This window comes from Misgurnus anguillicaudatus, chromosome 12 (assembly GCF_027580225.2).
Source record: "Misgurnus anguillicaudatus chromosome 12, ASM2758022v2, whole genome shotgun sequence".
NCBI classification, from domain to species: Eukaryota; Metazoa; Chordata; class Actinopteri; order Cypriniformes; family Cobitidae; genus Misgurnus; species Misgurnus anguillicaudatus.
Genome location: NC_073348.2, coordinates 22,403,721 through 22,422,938, shown reverse-complemented (window position 1 = coordinate 22,422,938; position 19,218 = coordinate 22,403,721). Strand labels below are relative to the sequence as shown.

The 19,218-nt window shown below is 39.1% G+C and overlaps 1 protein-coding gene across 1 annotated transcript in view; it reads left to right on the top strand.

The window, feature by feature from the left end:
• LOC129447135 (probable flavin-containing monoamine oxidase A) overlaps nt 1–10,258 on the top strand; it is a 43,252-nt gene extending 32,994 nt beyond the window's left edge. The window contains exons 11-12 of the mRNA XM_073874124.1: nt 5,719–5,819; nt 9,821–10,258. Of these exons, the coding sequence (XP_073730225.1) occupies nt 5,719–5,819; nt 9,821–10,115 (396 nt within the window). The 3' untranslated portion in view covers nt 10,116–10,258. The remainder of the gene's footprint in view (nt 1–5,718; nt 5,820–9,820) is intronic.
• Nucleotides 10,259–19,218: the final 8,960 nt, after the last annotated feature.

The window sequence follows — 19,218 nt, the reverse complement described above, 5'->3', positions numbered from 1 at the left end:
ACCCATGACGTATGTGAAACTACCGCTCCAGTGTAGAAAAGAGGACCGTTCCGACATCGTTGTATGTGAAATGATACTATTTAATGTCTTTGTGTCAGTTTATTGCTTAAAATGGTCGCAAATAGGGGTTTCACATATGTGACGCGTGACCTTTCGACGTGCTTACGCAACATGTAAGGTCACCTTTGCTTTCCCCATGCTTAAAAAAACATTTCATCCTACCTTCCTATTTCCTCTTAAAGTAACAGTATGTAGGATTGTGGCCAAAACTGGTATTGCAATCACAAACCTTGTGGCTAAAACTGGTACTGCAATCACAAAACTGGTGGCCAATACACAAAATGACAACATAAACATCAGTTGAGGGCTGCAACTCCACCTTTTAAATGACAATATCCTGGCCAGACCACTGTTGTGAGTGATATAAGTATTTGAAATAAAAATGATTTAATAATGTCTAGTGACATATCAGGGCCATTTTATGATATTTCTTACATACTGTTCCTTTAAATAAGGTAAATAAATACCAAATTTTATGCAAAAACATACAGAGTTTGAACTGTTTGCCCTAAAGGAATACTTTCGGGTTTTATAAATTGGGTAAGAGCGCCAACTGGTGGATAAATCGGAAATACAGATTGCCTGGAAAACTTGTTATTGGCAGGGAAGGGTTTTCCCTTAGTTAACTCATCAATGCTGGGGAAAGAGTTAAGCACTTTTAGTATAGTTTAGTATAGTATAGTATAGTATAGTATAGTATAGTATAGTATAGTACAGTATAGTAAAAGTCAAAAAGATCAAAAGATGTTTACCTCATGAAACAGGCTTGTGAAGGTATTGGGGTCCGCTGGTGCTGGTCACTCATGGGAAAGTTATTGTAAACATCACTGTTTGAGGTAATAGCAGCAGTAACGTTGCTTGTTTTGCAGACTGCCTGTTAGTGCAGGTTTGCTCACAGACAGTGTTTACTTTGTCTGGTTGAAGTTCTGACTCACACATTCTTGGTGCCCTTCAAATTGGAAAAGAAAACTTCCTATAGACGGCTATTATTCGCGTGATTTGTGGAGATGATAGAAAAATCAGATAATTCACTTAGTGTCCCTCCTTGTAGTGTGATGTCATTACTATTAATCACCCTTTAATTGACACCTCTGAGTCTCTGAGAGCCACTGGCAATGTGAGAAATGCCAGAACGCAAGAAAAAGTGCATGTACACTAAAACATTAATTTTTAAAACACTGTGTTCTGATGGGTAATAATTATTTAATTATTTTAAGTTTTTAAAAATTTTAGGAAAATATTTCTTGTTTTTACATATTCATTACGTTCACAGATTTATGTATTTTTTGCATATATGCTTTACATTGTAACACTCAGGTCAGGGCTTCAAACTTTAATGAAGTGGTCACACCTCCAAAACCATCTACATGTAATTTGTACCCTAATCAGTTTGATGTCGATTATTAGCACTGGTGTTGACATTTCAAGCAACTTGACTGCTTTATGGTTTGTTGCTCTTTCATATTAACTCAAATCCACCAACACCATTCAATTTATAATTACAACCCCATGTGGCAGTGACAACATTACATAGTCTTGAATGGATCCAAATGTCGCAGCACTCAGCTGCAGTAAATCTCACTTCAAACATGAATCTCAAATGAACGACACTGTCCAGCAGCAGGTATGAAACTTCTTAAGGTCTTATAGAGTTCATCTACCCCACCGCACTTCCACAAAGCCACACGACTTGGACGAGTATCCATGTGACATTCGCCAAGGGCGCCAACAGAAATGAAAATCTCCTCAGCCAACACCCTTCCTCTTTGGGCGAAACTGAGAACTAGTCACTTGTCTAAAGGAAATGGAATCCATTCCCCCCGAGAGGGGTAAAAGTGCCATGCGATGCTCACAAGGTGTAATTGAGATTGACAAACAGGCAGGCTGGTTTGAAAGACATCGGCTTCAACAGTATGCTAACATTTTACTGTCTTGGTGTGAAAAGGATGCTGGAGCACTTTAGCACTAAGTGAAACGGTTGAATAGCCTTAGGCAATTCAGATTGAGGATGCAGAAAGCGTGAACGTTCAGTGTTTTTACCGATGGTACGTTTTCTTTCAGCAGAGAAAGGAAGCGTACAATTTTACAATCTATAGAATTGCACACCTATAAATGCCTTGTACGGTGGGCTCAAGGGCGTTTTGTGCAAGCATGCAACAAAGCAAATGTTTAAAAGATTCAGTTTGCCTCTGTGTACTGTAACATTTTAAATCGAACACTCCATGTGGTGTTTAGCATGGTGAAAAGAAGTACAGTATTACCTGTTTAGCCTCTTCCATACTTGAGGAAAACACAACTTAATGACTTGCTGTTTTGAAAAAGATGGGAAACTTTAATAAAAAAGCCACTTGATCCATTTAACCTATTCACTATTCACTGTGCCAAATGTCAAGGTTACTCGATAGCACTTACTCGATAGTCAGCTGCTTTATGTGCACTTACTCAAATCTTTCAGGAAAAATAAGTGACTGCTATTTGTATGTTTTAGGGATCTTCAAAATTACATATATTTAGGTCTCAGTATGTTTTGTAAAGCTTGACAACCGCAATGCCTACAGTTTTTGCTCCAAAGCATTTTAGAGGCTGTTTACACCTGGTAATAAGATGCATTTTAGTTGATCGGATCACAAGCACATGATGCTAAATACAGTTGTAAAACGTTTTGAGCTCGTCCACTTTCAACCACATTAAGAGGTAGTCGAAAACACTTTTGACCGGATTGCTAGACGAGCATGTGGACGAATGTGTTCATAAGACCGTCTACTCTCCGCCTATTGATCCAATGTAATGTACCGAGCGAAAGGTTTTAACATCAAACATGACTTCTAGTGCGAACCCCAGTGTTCAGCACGATCTTTAGCCATTCATTGATAAAACACGCCGTCCACTTGTGATACGATCGACCGAAGCGCATTTTAATACCAGGTGTAAACAGGGCCATACTGACCCACACAGCCTGTTTCTGAACATACTGTACATTCATGCTGTGTCCTCAAACAGCTGTCTCATGTTGTATCATGGAAAATAGTGTAATTCAAAAATAGTGTGAACTTGATCGAAGTTTATCGCTCAGGTTTCAAACACTTAATAAAGTACACTATGGCCCTGTCCCAAAATGGGACACTCCGGACTTGTGGACTTCTTGAAAATCCACACTTTGATGACATCATGTAGTGCAGACCTTAGGGACCCTTGACGCGAGTCCACGAGGAGTCGTACCAGAGTCGTATTTTGTGACAGACTCGAGCTTCACGCTGGAAATAGGAAGAGATATTGCCAATCAGGGTGAACTCCTCCATTCCATCATCTGATTGCGCTTTCACAAAGACTTCTGGGTTGGTAAAGTGCATGAAGCCTGCAGCAGTGCAGCATCTGCTTCGCCGAAGACCGCATCAAGGGTGCAAAGGGGGCGCTGATGAGCACACTTCGGAGCGTAAAAATTACAGACGGGACACCCTACGGATTCGTAGACTAAAGGGGGTCGCACACAGGATGCGCAGCTTAGCGCCGAGTCGAGTCTAGGACAACTCGGAGGTATCGTAAACCGTAAGTGCGAATCCGGAATAGCGCGAGCTTAGTCAGATAGAGTCTACTTTAAAATGCTAAATATATATACGCAGCCAATATTAATCGTTAATGATTTGGGACAAATATGATGTTATTTAATGTTAAACTATGTGTGTGGCGCTCTGTGGTGCGACAGGGATTTGAGCAACTTCCTGAGTCAAAGCTGGGTGCCGTGGACAGCGCCACCTATCGGTGCCGGTGTGCGTATACTCATAGAAAACAATGTGTGCGATTTTTTTAGAACGGCGGGCGCTGTGTGACGCTGAGCTGCACGTCTGGTGTGCGACCCACCCCCCCCCCCCCCTCTTAAGAGAGCACGCGCAATTTAAGGCTACGATAGGCTTGCCACGATAGTCAGTGAAACGGTGATTACCGGTGCTTCAGCCTCTCACCGGTTAGAACACTTGCCCACCGCGACACCGTCTTTCACCGTCGTGTTTATATTTTCGTGTAATTACATAATTTAGTTTTGTTAGAGAGAGCAAACACACTAAGAACTGAATGTGTCTGCTGAGCGGAGCTGAACGCGCGTCACGTCACAGAGCAGCAGGTGTCAGATTTCATTTATTTCTATCAGAGTGTGTGAGGCAAGCTGACTGACCAGATGATAGCAGAAGCCGTGTGCTTACTCGTTTTTGTTATAATATACATATATGATGTTTAATATAAGCGAGATCGTTTTGTTGTTGTGTTTATTATCAAGAAAAATAAACCCATCATTCAAGCAGCGCTTTATGGAGAAGTAGCTGGTTGCTCTGCTTGGGACTGTCGGGTTCTGTCAGAATTACCTGCACACATTGACACAAGCACTTAATTAAACCAGCTGTTGCACTCGCATTGCACGCAAATGCATACACGATTTAACGCAGCGCACGCAAGAACTGCATTTAAACAGTTGCGTAATTCAAAAGTGAAAGTAAAATGTGCACGTCTGCATGCGCATTTATAAGCCCCTCCCACACGGTGATACCGGGATCACCGGGTTTGTGACGCGCCGATTAACCGGTGGGAAAATCCTGTCACCGCGGCAACCCTAGGCTACGACCGAAAATCCACATGAAGTGCGCCATTGGGGACAGGGCCGATATAGGAAATAGGGAGTTGTTTTAGACACAGTAATGGTCTTAAAGGTGTAATGTGGATTTTTACCGACATCTAGTGGTGGTGAGATTGTGAAATTGCAACCTACCTTTCCAAATGCAATGAGAAGCTACGGTATCCGCCACAGAGGGACGAAACGCGCTCTGTAGAACAATTTGTCCGTTTAGAGCTACTGTAGAAACATGATGGCGACTTCCATGTAAGGAGACCAGTGATGTATGTAGATAAAAACGTCTCATTCTAAGGTAATAAAAACAATACAATAACGTAAGGTCTTTATAAACTTATAGCTATGTATATTATATTGTATTTATGTCAAGAGATAAGTCTCACATTGCACCTTTAATGATTATTTAAAAAATATTAAATAGGGTTTTCCATTAAGGTTTGAACTAAACTCTGTAAGACAGAGTGGTTGTCCTGGTTAAAAAGATCTGATTAACAGGAACAGTTCAGAACATAAAAAATTAACCATAATGGCTACTTAAGACCCATGTCTTTCTTGAGTACTGACTGCAAAGATAAATAACACTTTGATTTAATTAAGTAACGGATTTTCACATCTTTTCTTAGTTTAGACATGATCTCAACAAGCAGAAGAGGAATAATTAGTGAATCCCACATTGAATTCTCAGTATATACAGGAGTGACCTTGTTAAAAGTGAAATATGAGGCTATAGCGAGACGTTTAAAATGATGTGAAGCCGTATAAATAAAAACCTGCCTGATGTTGTTTGGTTCATCTAAGCCAAACGAGCAAACTTCCTGCCAAACCATGTCTGCCAGACGTCAGAAAGTTTTGTCAGTGTCAATGCAAAAAAGCCCCTGGGTATTAAATGCACCTCCATTGGAAAATAAATTACAGGTTACATCACAGTCCCAATTAATAAATGTTTCTCAGGGTATTTATTTGCAAGAAATTAGACTTCACATTGACACTGACTAATGGAAAATGTTAATGTTTGTTTTTGTACACTGTGTTGTGTTCAGGACTGGGCGAAAGAGGAATACAGTGGAGGATGTCCTGTGAATGTCATGGCCCCTGGGATGCTAACCTATTACCACCCCAGTCTCCGAAAGCCCTTCGGCAGGTAAACCCATCCACCACACTGTGTCTCTTATGTTTAAGAAAGACTATTTTAAATCCCCAATGGCCTATTGCACTACATCTTATGTCCTTAAAGGAAACAGTTTACCAAAAGTAAAAATACGACATCATTTATTCCAGTGTTTCCCAATTCTGGTCCATCTGATTCTGAGTCTTTACTGGTTAGACATCTGAAATGTTTTAGGGGTGGGTGATTCTCACGAAAACTTGATTTTAAAAATGTCAAGCATGAAAATGTAAAAATTGCTTAAATTTACTTTTTTTCCCACCAGACATTGAAAAACAAAGTCTGGAGTAAATGGGAACATTAATTTAAAAACTTTTACTTATCATTTAGCACTTTTTGTAACATAATTTAAAAAATTAGTCCTAAAAAATCTCATTATCGCAACAGCCAGAAAACATCAACACTGACATATTTTCAAAATGACATGACAAACCTGAAAGAACATAATTTGGAGATTCTGCACATGCATTTAAAATCAAAGTGTTATGCTTCTATTAATTAAATTAACATTTAATAAGCATCTGTTGTGGTAATGATAATCAAAATGTCGTGTAAGCATTCTGACAAGACAATATTTCAAATTAACTGTAAAAAATGATCTTACCTGGTAGCCATCTTGAAGTAACTGGTCCATGTGCTTGATCACTCAAAATCAAACTTTATTAAAATTCTGTATGTGTGCTTAAACTGTTCTCAAAAAGTGTTGCGGAGGATGAGAACATCAGGCATGGACACATCATTTTCCTAATTTTTCTTCATTATTATTATACATGAATATTCAGTAAATATTTTTTCTGTCATCTAAAGTAGTCTAGCAAAACATCCATTTATTTGTTTTCTTTCTTATTTGTTATTTGTACACATTGCGGTAATGAGAATTTCAGCAGAAAATGAGATAAAATTTACAATTATAAATTCTTATGTTGAAATCACACATTGTGCAAGGTAGAACACAGTATTGTGTTAATTCTGAGAATTCGTGAGAATCACCCGGGTACTGCAGGACTGGAAAGTTTTGATTCAGTTTAGGGTCCACACAACATTTATTCATACAACAGGGTGTCATTGTGACAATGTTGTCAAACTTTATTGAGTTTTTTGGAGCAAACTGGTTACCGATGTGCTACTGTGAGTACATGTTGTGAGTACAAGACTTCAGCCTGGATTTCACAGAGTCACACCAACAGTGTTCTCATTTTTGGGTGAACTGTCCCTTTAACCATCGATCCGCTTGACGTCACCTGCTGATATGCATGGTAAAAGTATAAATGCTCATTTCACCCAGAAGCACAAATTTTTCCAAAAACGCATGACTAAATATCAGAAGAACGGCACTCTTGGGGGAAAGCGTCTCAAGCTTATTTGAAATTGGCATGTTATGCGATTGACAGGGCTGAACTAATGCTCGCCCAAGGAGAACGGAGAGAGCGAGCGCACGGCGGATGAAGTCGAGGGGGAAATTTCCATAATAGAATTAAACCCGTAGAGAAGTGAATGAGCTCATCTTATAATGTGGTCCAGGCATGTATGGACTTCGCATTGTTTGATACCTGTGCTGTGCGGGTGGAGAGCTTTTCCTCAAGGAACCTCGTAATCTGTCCTTGACCCAGTTGGAAGCGGATGGCATGCTGGAGCTTCCGTTCTTGTGGAAACATAATCATTTCGATGCATTAAACTTCAATCTGTCCTGTGATATACTGAATATTTAACAGATTATTTTAATAGATGTAAATAATTTAAACGATTGAATTATGAATGAATGTCTGGAGCATCTTAGTCAAGAAGTCTCTGGTTTGAGTTCTAACAAAGCACTAGACTGTAAGATATTACGTACCTGACTGCTTTTGATCCGCACATGCAGAGTTGGAAATGCGCCTCTTGCTTGCCATACAGTAGACTTCGGAATAGAAACCACCCTTTCATGTCTTCACATATACAAAGAGCATAGGTGAAAAGCACTGTGGGTAAAAAGAGATCCCTGAGGGTTTCATGCACAACTAAGTCCAAGCATCCATAATGCATAAAGCGTAAACAGTGCAGTGGATGGAAATGGTCTTGCATTGGGAATTTGTTGTGAAATGCCAGGCATTATAAATGTGTATGCAAGAAAACTGAAAGTATTTTGGGGTAAATTATCATCAGACAGGAAGAAACATGCATTGTCTGCAGGAGGTTGTCTGTATTGTTTAATACAACTTTAAACAGTACATGCGGGGAGAAAGAACCCCACTTGAGGTTACGCAAGCATCTGCTGAGATTTAAGCCGTGCTCCTGTGCTGGTTATGCTTTCGGATTTAGATTTTACATCATTGCCCCAACACAGCACTAGAAGTTGTTATTGTTGAAAAGTAAAATAAATTGAAAAATGAAATGTATTAATGTTTGATTAGACACATCTTTTGACGTCAACAACAACATAAGCCAAATGTTTTTATATATCAGACCTTACCTATATGTAAAAAAGCCAAGCTAAAGTCTCTTAATTTAATGATCATGAGCATCAAAGTTTAATGTCAATCTTTGACATGACGTTACTCAATCAATATTAAAGGGACATTCCACTTTTTTTGAAAATATGCTTATTTTCCAGCTCCCCTAGAGTTAAACATTTGATTTTTACAGTTATGAAATCCATTCAGCTGATCTCCTGGTCTGGCGCTAGCACTTTTAGCATAGCTTAGCATAATCCATTGAGTCTGATTAGACCATTAGCATCGCGCTAAAAAATATGGCAGGGCAAAGAATAATATTACTACGCCTGCTGCAGCCATGTTACATCAGCAAAGTCCTTGATTATTACGCCAGAATGAGAGTATAGTTCCTAAACATATCTGCCTAGAAAATCACAACTTTTAATTTACGTCGGTCTTAGTACACGATGTAACTACAGAAGAGTCAAGTTTTAAATAAGAAAAATATCTAAACTCTTTGGTTATTTTTTAGCACCATGCTAATGGTCTAATCAGATTTAATGGATTGTGCCAAGCTATGCCAAGTGCCAGCGCCAGACCCGGAGACCAGCCGAATGGATTCCAAAACGGCAAAAATCAAATGTTTAACTCTAGGGGAGCTGAAAAATTTGCATATTTTCAAAAAAGTGGAGTGTCCCTTTAAAGATATGGTTATATTTTTACAGAATGTTCTTTTTGTAAGATGATTTTATGTAGAAAGCAATAAATCACACAAATAAAGACTTTAGCTGGGTTTTCCCAAGCATATGGTGACATATATGGTCCTATGGTACTGTATAATCAACTTTAATATTTGCTTTAAAGGTACCATAGGATCTAAAACTGTATTTTCATAGGCATAGATGAATAATAATAGTTTTGAACATGGTAATGACATATTGTGAGTCTCAAACACGATTATTTCCTCCTTCTTATGCAAACGATCACTGGAAAACATGCCAATCTCAACCTAACACCGACTGTGACGTTATAGTCGAGATGTACGCCCACAACGTTAAATCACACATTAAATTAATTACAATGTTGTTACAACGCTAAAAACAAAGGTTTGACCACTGAGTTAGCGTTATATGCTAGTTAATGCTATTATGCTAACGTTTGGCTAAAGTTCTACTATTGACATTACATATCTCGTTTTGCAGGTCCATACTGAAAAAATACAAAAACGTATTACTCAGAAATGTCCATAACAATCTCGAAATAATTGATTATTCCTCAAAATCTGTATCAGGCTCAAACATAAGGTCTGTTTGCACACACACAAAGCTACTGAAATGAGCCACTCTGAGAAACAGCCAATCAGAGCAGAGGTCAACAATATTATTCATGACCTTTTCAAATAAGGTAATAATAGACCATTTCATTCTGGGGGACAAATCCTACAGTTGTAAATGGACATATACAAGCTAATTTTTGCATTATTCATTCATTTCATCCAGGCGTACAGGAAGTAGAAGCAGTTTGCTGTTTATCTTTTTTCTTAATTGTACATACCTCTGTTGTTAGGATTTATTGGGCAGGCACGGAAACGGCTACCGAATGGTGTGGTTACCTCAGCGGGGCGATTCAGTCTGGTCAGCGGGCATCTGTGGAGGTCCTGGCTCAGGTTTGCCCATCCTCTCTGTCTCACGAAGAACTGCAGGCAGTGCAGGTTACCCAGAAGTCCTACGATCAAAGAAAGGATTCAGGATGCAGGTCATCTACATCATGCCGTCTCTTCACTGTGGTCATGACTGCAGCTGCACTGGTGACCGCTTACCTGCTGGCCAGGCCTCAACTTGGACTTGGTGAATGGATTTGATGGGAGTTGGTTATTTTTCAATAATTTGTGTCTTGAACACGTCCCATAATGTAGAGCTTACAGTGCATTTAGAATGTTCTGGGAAATTGATTTAAAGCAGTTCATCCAGAAATGATTTTGTCATTAAATTGTATGTACTTACATTCATGTTGTTTCAAATCCATATTTTTTCTCTAGAACACAAAAAAGGATTTTCAACAAAAGAAAGTTTCATTTATGCATTTGGCAGATGCTTCTTCAAGTAAAAATAAGGAGCTCAGATGCAAAAACCACTAAACACCACTTATATCAAAAAATGAGATAATGATATTAACCGAATGCTCTTGGCACGTATTATATGTTTATTACTTAAAATCCACTTAATCCTGGCCTCAGGCCATTCAGAAATACTGGTTTGTTGGCAGAATCCATTAAAAGTCAAATAAAAAAGCTCATTTACTAAAAAACATGTCAAAGGCACTTAGAGGGTTTTGCATTTGAGCTCTTCAAATGTGTATTTATATATACATAAAATACAACAGCGTTAGAGTATTAAAAGATGAATGTATCCAACATGACATTGCTATATCTGATCTGCCAAGCTGCTTTTGGAACTCCACCATATAATTATTATGTGATGTGTGTAAGCGCTGAATCCAAGCAGGCACACTGAGCTGTAAACGTTATTGTCATGCACAGTAAGTGCCTGTCTGTTTGTCAAACCTGTGGGACATCTCAATTTGTTCCAGTGCTTTAGAAGAATAACACGCGTCTGGATACTCAACTTTGTCAAGGTTTCTTTAAACATGCTCAGTTTGTGTAATGGCTCTCTCGATGGGGTGCTAGGAATAATGTGTGTAGGCAGACTGGTTTTGAATAAAAGGTGAGCCAGACTGATAAACTACTGTAGTCAAACAACAATATACTAGTCAATTCAGTCAGTTTGACAAGCACATCTCGATTTTTTTGTTTGTTTAAATTTAGCTTAAAGGTGCAATGTGGGACTTTTAAAAGGATCTTTTGACAGAAATGCAATATAATATACATAACTACGGTATATTATCAGTGGTGTATAAAGACCTTACATAATGAACTGTATTGTTTTTATTACCTTAGAATGAGCCGTTTTTATCTACATACACCGTGGGTCTCCTTACATGGAAGCCACCGCCATGTTTCTACAGTAGCCCTTAACGGAAAAACTGCTCTACAGCGCACATTACGTCCCTACGTTGTCTCAGACATGTTTGTCCTGTGACAGCTATTGTAGCTTCTCTATGTGTTCGAAAATGTCCCAAATGGCACACTCCAGACTTGTGGACTTCCTCAGAGTCCACACTTTGATGACATCATGTAGTGCGGACTCTAGGGACCCTTTACACGAGTCCACGAGGGTGTACTGGAGTCATATTGGGGGACTGACTCGAGCCTTTTAAATAAATAGGAAGAAAAGTTGCCCATCAGTGTGAACTCCTCCCATTCGTCATCTGATTGCTCTTTCACAAGGACTTCTGGGTTGGTAAAGTGCGCGAATTCTGCAGCAGTGAGGGCTTTGCCGAAGACTGCATCAAGGGTGCAAAGGGGGCGCTGATGAGCACACTTCAGAACGTAAAAATGATAGATGGGATACCCTACGGAATCGTAGACTAAAGGGCTTATTATTGTAGTTGTGAGTAGGTCCTATGGCGTAGCTGCGACGACGTAGGTTAGGCATCGGTTTTTATTTATACTTTTGCGTCGTCGTCTGCGTCGATGTGCAAACACACATGCAGACCACTGGTAGGCAGTATCCATGCGTGTTACCACCGTAGCAGCGCGACCGTCAATGAAGAAGCAGCTTAGGAAGTTTAACCCACAAAGAAGGAGAAACAGCAACTTGTTGTGTATGTTTTGAGATGACCAGCAGTGATGGAAGTAAATAAAAAGCAACTAATTTTGCAGTTTGAGTTAAATCACTTGGTCCATCTTTGTTCTCACCGTCGCAAACAGAAATACCTATGACGCAGTTTTTTACCTGACGGAAGCTGCCACCATGTTGTTACAGTAGCCCTAAACGGACAAACTGCTCTACAGAGTATGTTTCATCCCTTCGTTTTTTTTTTAGACGACTACAGTTCTAGTCATGGAGCGCTTGCGACCTGCGTAGAACTGACGCAGTGTTAAAAATTTGGCGAGGTGCACATCAGGCTACGCAGAGGCTACGGATAACCTACGGCGTAGCTACAGCGTAGACCTTACGCCCCATTCAAACAGCCAGCAACCAGCAGTAGCAGAGCGACGCAATCTCATTCATTTCAATGGAAACCGGGCGGCTTCCAGCGACACGAGCGAAAGTGACCGTTGGCGACCGTATGGGCGTGTCCAGCGACGCAAGAAAGTTAAGAAAAGTTTAACTTTATGCAAATGTCAAGCGAATTTCGGGAGCGACTACCAATGAGAACAAAGCAGTCGAGTTCACGTCATCCTTCTCTCGTCAGTTACTGGCGTGGATGGTACTCATTTGTTTATGACAAGCAGATTTAGAAACGCCTCATTGAAAGAGAAGGGTGACACACAGCGATAACGTCGCTGGCTCTCTGAACGAGGGGTTATGCATGACTATAAATTGGTCTTAAGCGAGCATACGCAATTTAAGCCACAAGAACGAAAGTCCACATGAAGTGCGCCATTTGAGACAGGGCCATTGAGGTTGTTTGCGATTCGCAATCTCACCACTAGATGCTGCTAAAAACCACAGTGCACCTTTAACTAACAAGTTTGCCGATGCAAAGCATCTTCCATATATATAGCAGCATATCAAGTTTTAAACGGTTTCCCAGACAGGGCTTATTATACTCCCGGACTAAAATGCATGTTTGAGCTGCTTTAATTTTAAAACACCTTGCACTGATGTGTCTTAACATATATATCAGTACCATTGTTTTGTGTCAAGAAGCACAAAAGTATAGTTTTTTTTGTAGGGTTTGATTGTAAAAAACTACTTAAATGTCCTTAAACAAGTAAGGCCTGGTCCTGGATTAATCTAAACCCTGTCCAGAAAACTGCCCCAAGAAAGGGCTTTAATGGACTAAATGCAATTTCTGGTAGACTGCCACATAAAATCAATAACAAAGTCCTTTTACTGTAGTTTATTTCTAATAACAAGGGTAAAAATGAAAGTAAATTACATTCATTCATAAATCATATCTAACACATAGTGTACTGTAGCAACACACAGAGTTAACGTTACTGTGTAAAATGAATGCATACAATGTTACAGGGTTCCCACGGGTCCTTGAAATCCTTGAAAGGTTGTGAATCTTGGGAAAAAAATTCAAGGCCTTGGGAAGTTTTTGAAAATAATACATGCATAGATACAGGTCATTGAATCTATTTTATGCAACAAGTTTTCTGGAAAAAAATCCATATTATTCCCTGTGTAGTGTAGGAGAATATCATAAAATTTCATCACACGTGCTAAACTGTTCACTTTAAATGCTTATATCTTCTGTATGCGAATGTTGATTCAAACCAAAATGCTTTTTTGCATAGTTGTGTTTGACACATGAAAACATCTCGGGTTACGTAACTGTTGTTCTCTGAGAAGGGGACGAGACGCTGCGTCTCCCTTGCCATACTTCCTGCGTTCCTGTAACGCTGTCTTTGGCAATATTTCAGATAGCGATATACTTCATGTCTCCCGCGTTACCCTGTCTTTGTCGTTAAGCCTCACCATTGGTTGAATTTGATATACACTCAGACGAACTTACCCCTGGAGGGGTCCCCAAAGTGTCACCGCAGTGACGCAGCGCGAGTTCTCTCGAAAGGGAACTGTAACAATGTATCTTAAAAGGTAACACCACGTAACCTTGTTCTCACTTGTAATGTGTCCCCACATTTAGTCCTTGAATTTGAGGGTATTGGACCTGGAAAGTCCTTGAAAGGTCCTTGAATTTGAAGTTAACTAAGATGTGGGAACACTGATGTTTGCTAAAGGTCATTCTTTCCTGCTGCCAGACCTCTCCGCACAGCTATGATCCATACTCGTCGTCTCCCCTCATCTTTAGCAAACCAAAACATTTTATTTTTTCGACAAGGTATTTATTTCAGAGATCAGTTTAGCCACTAGCCAGACGAATTGATTTGGGTGTTTTATCAAAAAAGACTTACACTGCATTCAAGCTATACATTTTTAGTATGTGTGTTCCCTGGGATCGAACCCATGACTTTTGTGTTGCTAACACAATGCTCTGTCACTTGAGCTACAGTAATAATTGACAGGAATATTTCAAGAAAGCATCTTTGCACATCCCTGACCTGCAATTGGCTTGTCACTGCGACTCTAAAATACTGTAGCCATCCATATTGTACAGTATCTCACAAACTCACAAGTTTGGCCACCCACGTGCTGGACAAAACACACAACTCTCCACGGGTGAGCAGTTCATACCGAGCTCACGTCCCTGTGAAAGTGATTTAATCGCTGGCGCTTGATTACACGAATGATGAAAAAATCTCCCGTCAAGCTTACACGCTCTCCGAGGCACTATTTGACTCCTCTGGTGTTTTGTGGACAGCGGGAGATCGAACTTATTTGAGTCTTACGGGAGATCAACGCTACGTCCAAACCCCATCAAGATCAAACCCTGCCCCGACTGACGCGTCTTTGTACGTGTTCGATTTACGGCCTCCAGCCGCGTTGAGATGACATACTGTACACAGGCACGTCCTCCAGACTCTGGCCGAAAGCCACAGGGAAGATGAGTCTTTTGCTATCGTGAATCTGATTTTCCATTCCATTTGCTAGATTACCTCCACGTCCTGTCGGATAGCCACATGTCTTCATTTAGAGCAGTTGCGCAGTGTGGATTGGCTATTATTTTGGCCATCCCGCACCCTGCCCGATGGCTTTCACGGGGAACGTTCTGAATCTACTGCCTAAAGATTGCATAATATAACAACTTGTCCCGAGCTTTGGCAGAGTGCCCGTGTCAGTATGCGGTTTGAAGACATCTTCTTCAGATCCATGCCAAGGTGGAAAGCAGCACCTTAGGGTAATATGCATACAATTTTGGAGCTAGATTGGACAAGAAAGCCAACTGCGTCCTTCTCTTGGGATGTGATGTGCGGTATCACGCTGTGAATCTGTAATATTGACAATAGGGAGCTGAAATCGACCGTATGCATAAATGTACCATCATAAGTGATGAAACATGAATTTCCATCAACCTAACTTTGAGTTGAGTAAGTCGCATGCATTCCTGTTTGATTTTATAGTAATTATAATGTTTTAGGTTTAAATGTCTTGCAGTGAAATATGCTTTGACAGTTTGAGTAAAAATATTTCAAATGAATATTTCATTACATAGCATGTCGCACCCTATTTCATAAATTTCTCTTTGCCAAAGTGTAAATAAAATCAAGACTGCAGTCGATTCTTCATGTTTATATTTCATTACGACACAAATAGCTTTAATTTATTAATACAAAGCTTATCTTCACAATAAGTGTAGTCTCTATATATTTAATTATTTCTTCTTTGATTAACCCTTATATCGTAGCTCATTAAAAATGTTGGTTTCTCTTTCAAGAGTTTACTCTTCATGAAAGCAATAACATTGTTGTAGATGTTTTAACTTTAAACTATGTGTACAGATATGATATTGTACATTCCATCAACAAAAATCTGAGAAGCATCCGACTGAAGCAAAAGTCTCTGTTTGCTTTCCATTGCAACACTTTTCTTTTTGGCTTCTTGTTTTGGGTTTGGCTTTCCAGTGGGAATCTCTGTAAGACTTGTGGATGAAACAGACCACTGCTTTCATATTAATTAACAAGTTCTTCATCTTTTCCAACTAGACCTCGTACTTTAGGTGAATCTGAGCGCAGGGAGAACCGAGCAGTATGTGTCATCTCTAAACTTTTAATGAGCCACAAGATGTGAGTCTAAAAGAGATGTTCTGCTTGGGTTTTGCATCAATCCCATGGTCCCTTGAGAAGGTAAACCCACACGTAAGATCAATAGTAGGACAGTGTCTTCTTCACCATGAGATTTTTCCTATGAGACCTAATCTCCCGAGCAGTCACTCGACACCCACATCAATCTTTAAGATCACCTGTCAATCATCTGTGATGCAATCACACTTTTTATGATCATCGATAGACTGAAAACCCAGTTTGAAGGAGTATTTTTGAACCAAGATGTCATCATGCCTGTATGGAAGACATTTTTATCACATAAAGTTTCTAAGAAACTATGTAAGCATGATCCCATGTAAACCTACAGTAATAGTTCATGTAACAGGCTAGTTTCAGCCTCAGACGTCACACCCACAGACTGTTGGCTGGACGTCTGATTTAGTTTTAAAGAAGTTAACAAATTTGCGTTGGAAAAGGCCGATTTGAAATTTGCACTGGATTTCAAGTACGCGTCGTGCATCGGCAGATTCCCATTGAAGTAATTGGTGCTTGGTCCCAATTCGCCTACTTGTAATGTGCACTGAAAGTATGTATTATTTTTTTTATGATGGTAAAGTTAATAAATTTGAGCATAAGTATACATATACACATGGGGGTAGATCAGGCGGGGAACATGTCAATTTGCCGTCACCATTGCACCAATGTATTTTTGTTTGTTACATAGATTTGAGTGAACATTAACCCAATCACAAGTGTGCAAGCATCTTACGTGTGTCTGTTTGAGCTGTAAAAGAGTGAAACGGGGGCCTGATAAAGTCAGTCATCTATTTCGCATGCAAAAGAAATCACGAAACAGACTTACTCACATTTTGTTTGAAAATGTTGCTTATACGCCCACTTGAAGTGCTTGCCTGGAAACCTGCATCTTTAATGTTTCAGACTAGTGATAGGCCGATTTTTGTGAGTTTTATGTGTATCGGCATCGGCCGATATGTGGCTGCTGTGTTCGCAGATATTTTTTTCCGCCATTATTTACCGACAGAGTGCTGGAAGCCGCGAGCGATTGCAGGTCATGTGACTAAAAACAACCAACCTTTCCATAACAACATCGAAAACTCGGCCTAACAGCTGATCATAGCTGTACAAAGCGGGTTTTTATTCCTCATCTCTATATATATTTGTAGTAGTAGAGTACTAGAAATCAATGTCCTTTGCTGACAAGTTCCTCGTCATTGTGGAGAGTGCAGTTCATGGTTCCATAGCACCCTCACCTGTTTTTACTATTTGTTAAATATAATTTTTTTAAGTTCAATAAATGTTACTTTTTTAAATTGAGACTTGTAACATTTGGCATCATCGTGTCATTTTTATGATGTAAATTGAGTGAGCAGTATCGGCTCCAAATATCGGCAGCCTGTATCGGTCATCGGCTAAGGCTAATGAAACAAAAATCGGCATCGGCACTAAAAAATCCATATCGGTCAATTCCTATTTCAGACAGAGCGTAAGCGCTAAGTTCATGTTATCTTGCGCACATATTTACGCAAAAACGCAATGTCTTAAGTTGAATGTAACAGTTGAGACATTTAACGCATAGCAGGCTAACCTATCTATTGGATCCATGCACTTACTCTAAAAGTGAAAGTATGCTGTTTCTAATGTTAATCAAACAACGGACAAAGAAAATCATTCATTTGTCTTGATTGATTAACTTTTGTAACTTCATGCAGGATTATTTTACATTTGAATACATTTCTACAGACCAACATGAAAAATATATAACAAGCTTACAAATAAACAGTGCTTTTTATTACAATTATGTGGGCTATTGCTCACAATTTGTTATATTATTTGTTTTATTTTATTTATTTCGGGTTCGGGGACATTGCAGAATAATAAAACATTTCTGCAAATGCACCAGAATTAGCCAAAGGCTATTTTTCTTCCGTTGTCCCTGAATGTTATAAGTCAGAATGTTCTATTATTTATTTATTATTTGTTATTACTGACCAATTACTTGTTTTTAAGTTCTTCAAAAAAAAAAACACTTAAGCAAAACATTGTCATGTCAACATGTCTTTTTATTTTTGGTCCCACTTTTTTTTTTATCAATTTTACTGGTAGACCAGTTTATGAAGAATTTGTTTGGGTATAATATTTCACAGTTTATTTTGCTTTAATTTGTTACATTTATATAGCACTTTTCTGCACTTTACATCTGAAATGGGCAATTTTCTCAACCAACACCAATGTGCAGCATTCACCTGACAGCCATATTGCGCCAGAAGAATGCCCACCACACACCAGCTTATTAGTGAAGAGGACTCCAGTATAGTACATGTCCCTGTCCTCCTCACTTTTAAGATGTCGGTTACACCCCTGCATACGCACACATTTACAGCTTTGGACTGTTTCTGCAACCCGTTAGTAAGTTTGCCAAATCGGACCAGCCAAAACTGCCTTAAACGCATAGGGAGCTGTGTTTGTTTCTAAATAAAAAGCATAATAGCATTTACGTTTAATGTAAAATGTAAAGTTTCTTATCCCTCAATTATTTAAGTGAATCTTTATGGAGTACAAGAACATTTGCTCTCCAGTTAATTATAATTTAAGATAAAGATAAACTCGCAGTTGTGCATGTATTTGGCCTATTTTACTTTGCTTATAATTCTAGACATAATCCTACTCCAATTTAATGATATCTATTAATCTTGTTTTTTATTAGTTGAAAGTGACTAGATGACACTGTGTTGAGTGTGTTATGGATGCTGAGCAAAACAGCAGAGAAGCATTGATTAACATTACACATTGAAGTTGTTGAGAAGATTGGAAAAGTACAAAATTGAGGATTAAAAAGTCAAAAGAATCCTTTTATGGATCCGTACAGTTACAGTGGTAAAACTTTTGTGGTATAGTAAAAAAAAAAAATACTGTGCAGTACATGTATTATGAATATAATTTCTAAAGACAATTGAAATTGTAAATAACTGGAGATAAAACGTTTTGTACTGTACTCTACATCGATCATACAGTAATCCAATGAAACCGGCTGAGAAAAATGTAAACATTATTGTGCTTTGTATCCAGGACAAGTGTAGCTTAAATCACTTGGTATGTGTTTAAATGGCAGTTGTGCACAGGCCATTATGTTGATGGCATTGATGTATAATTTAGGGGTCTGTTTTGTCTTTTCATTTCAATAGACGGTTTCAGCAGTAACAACATA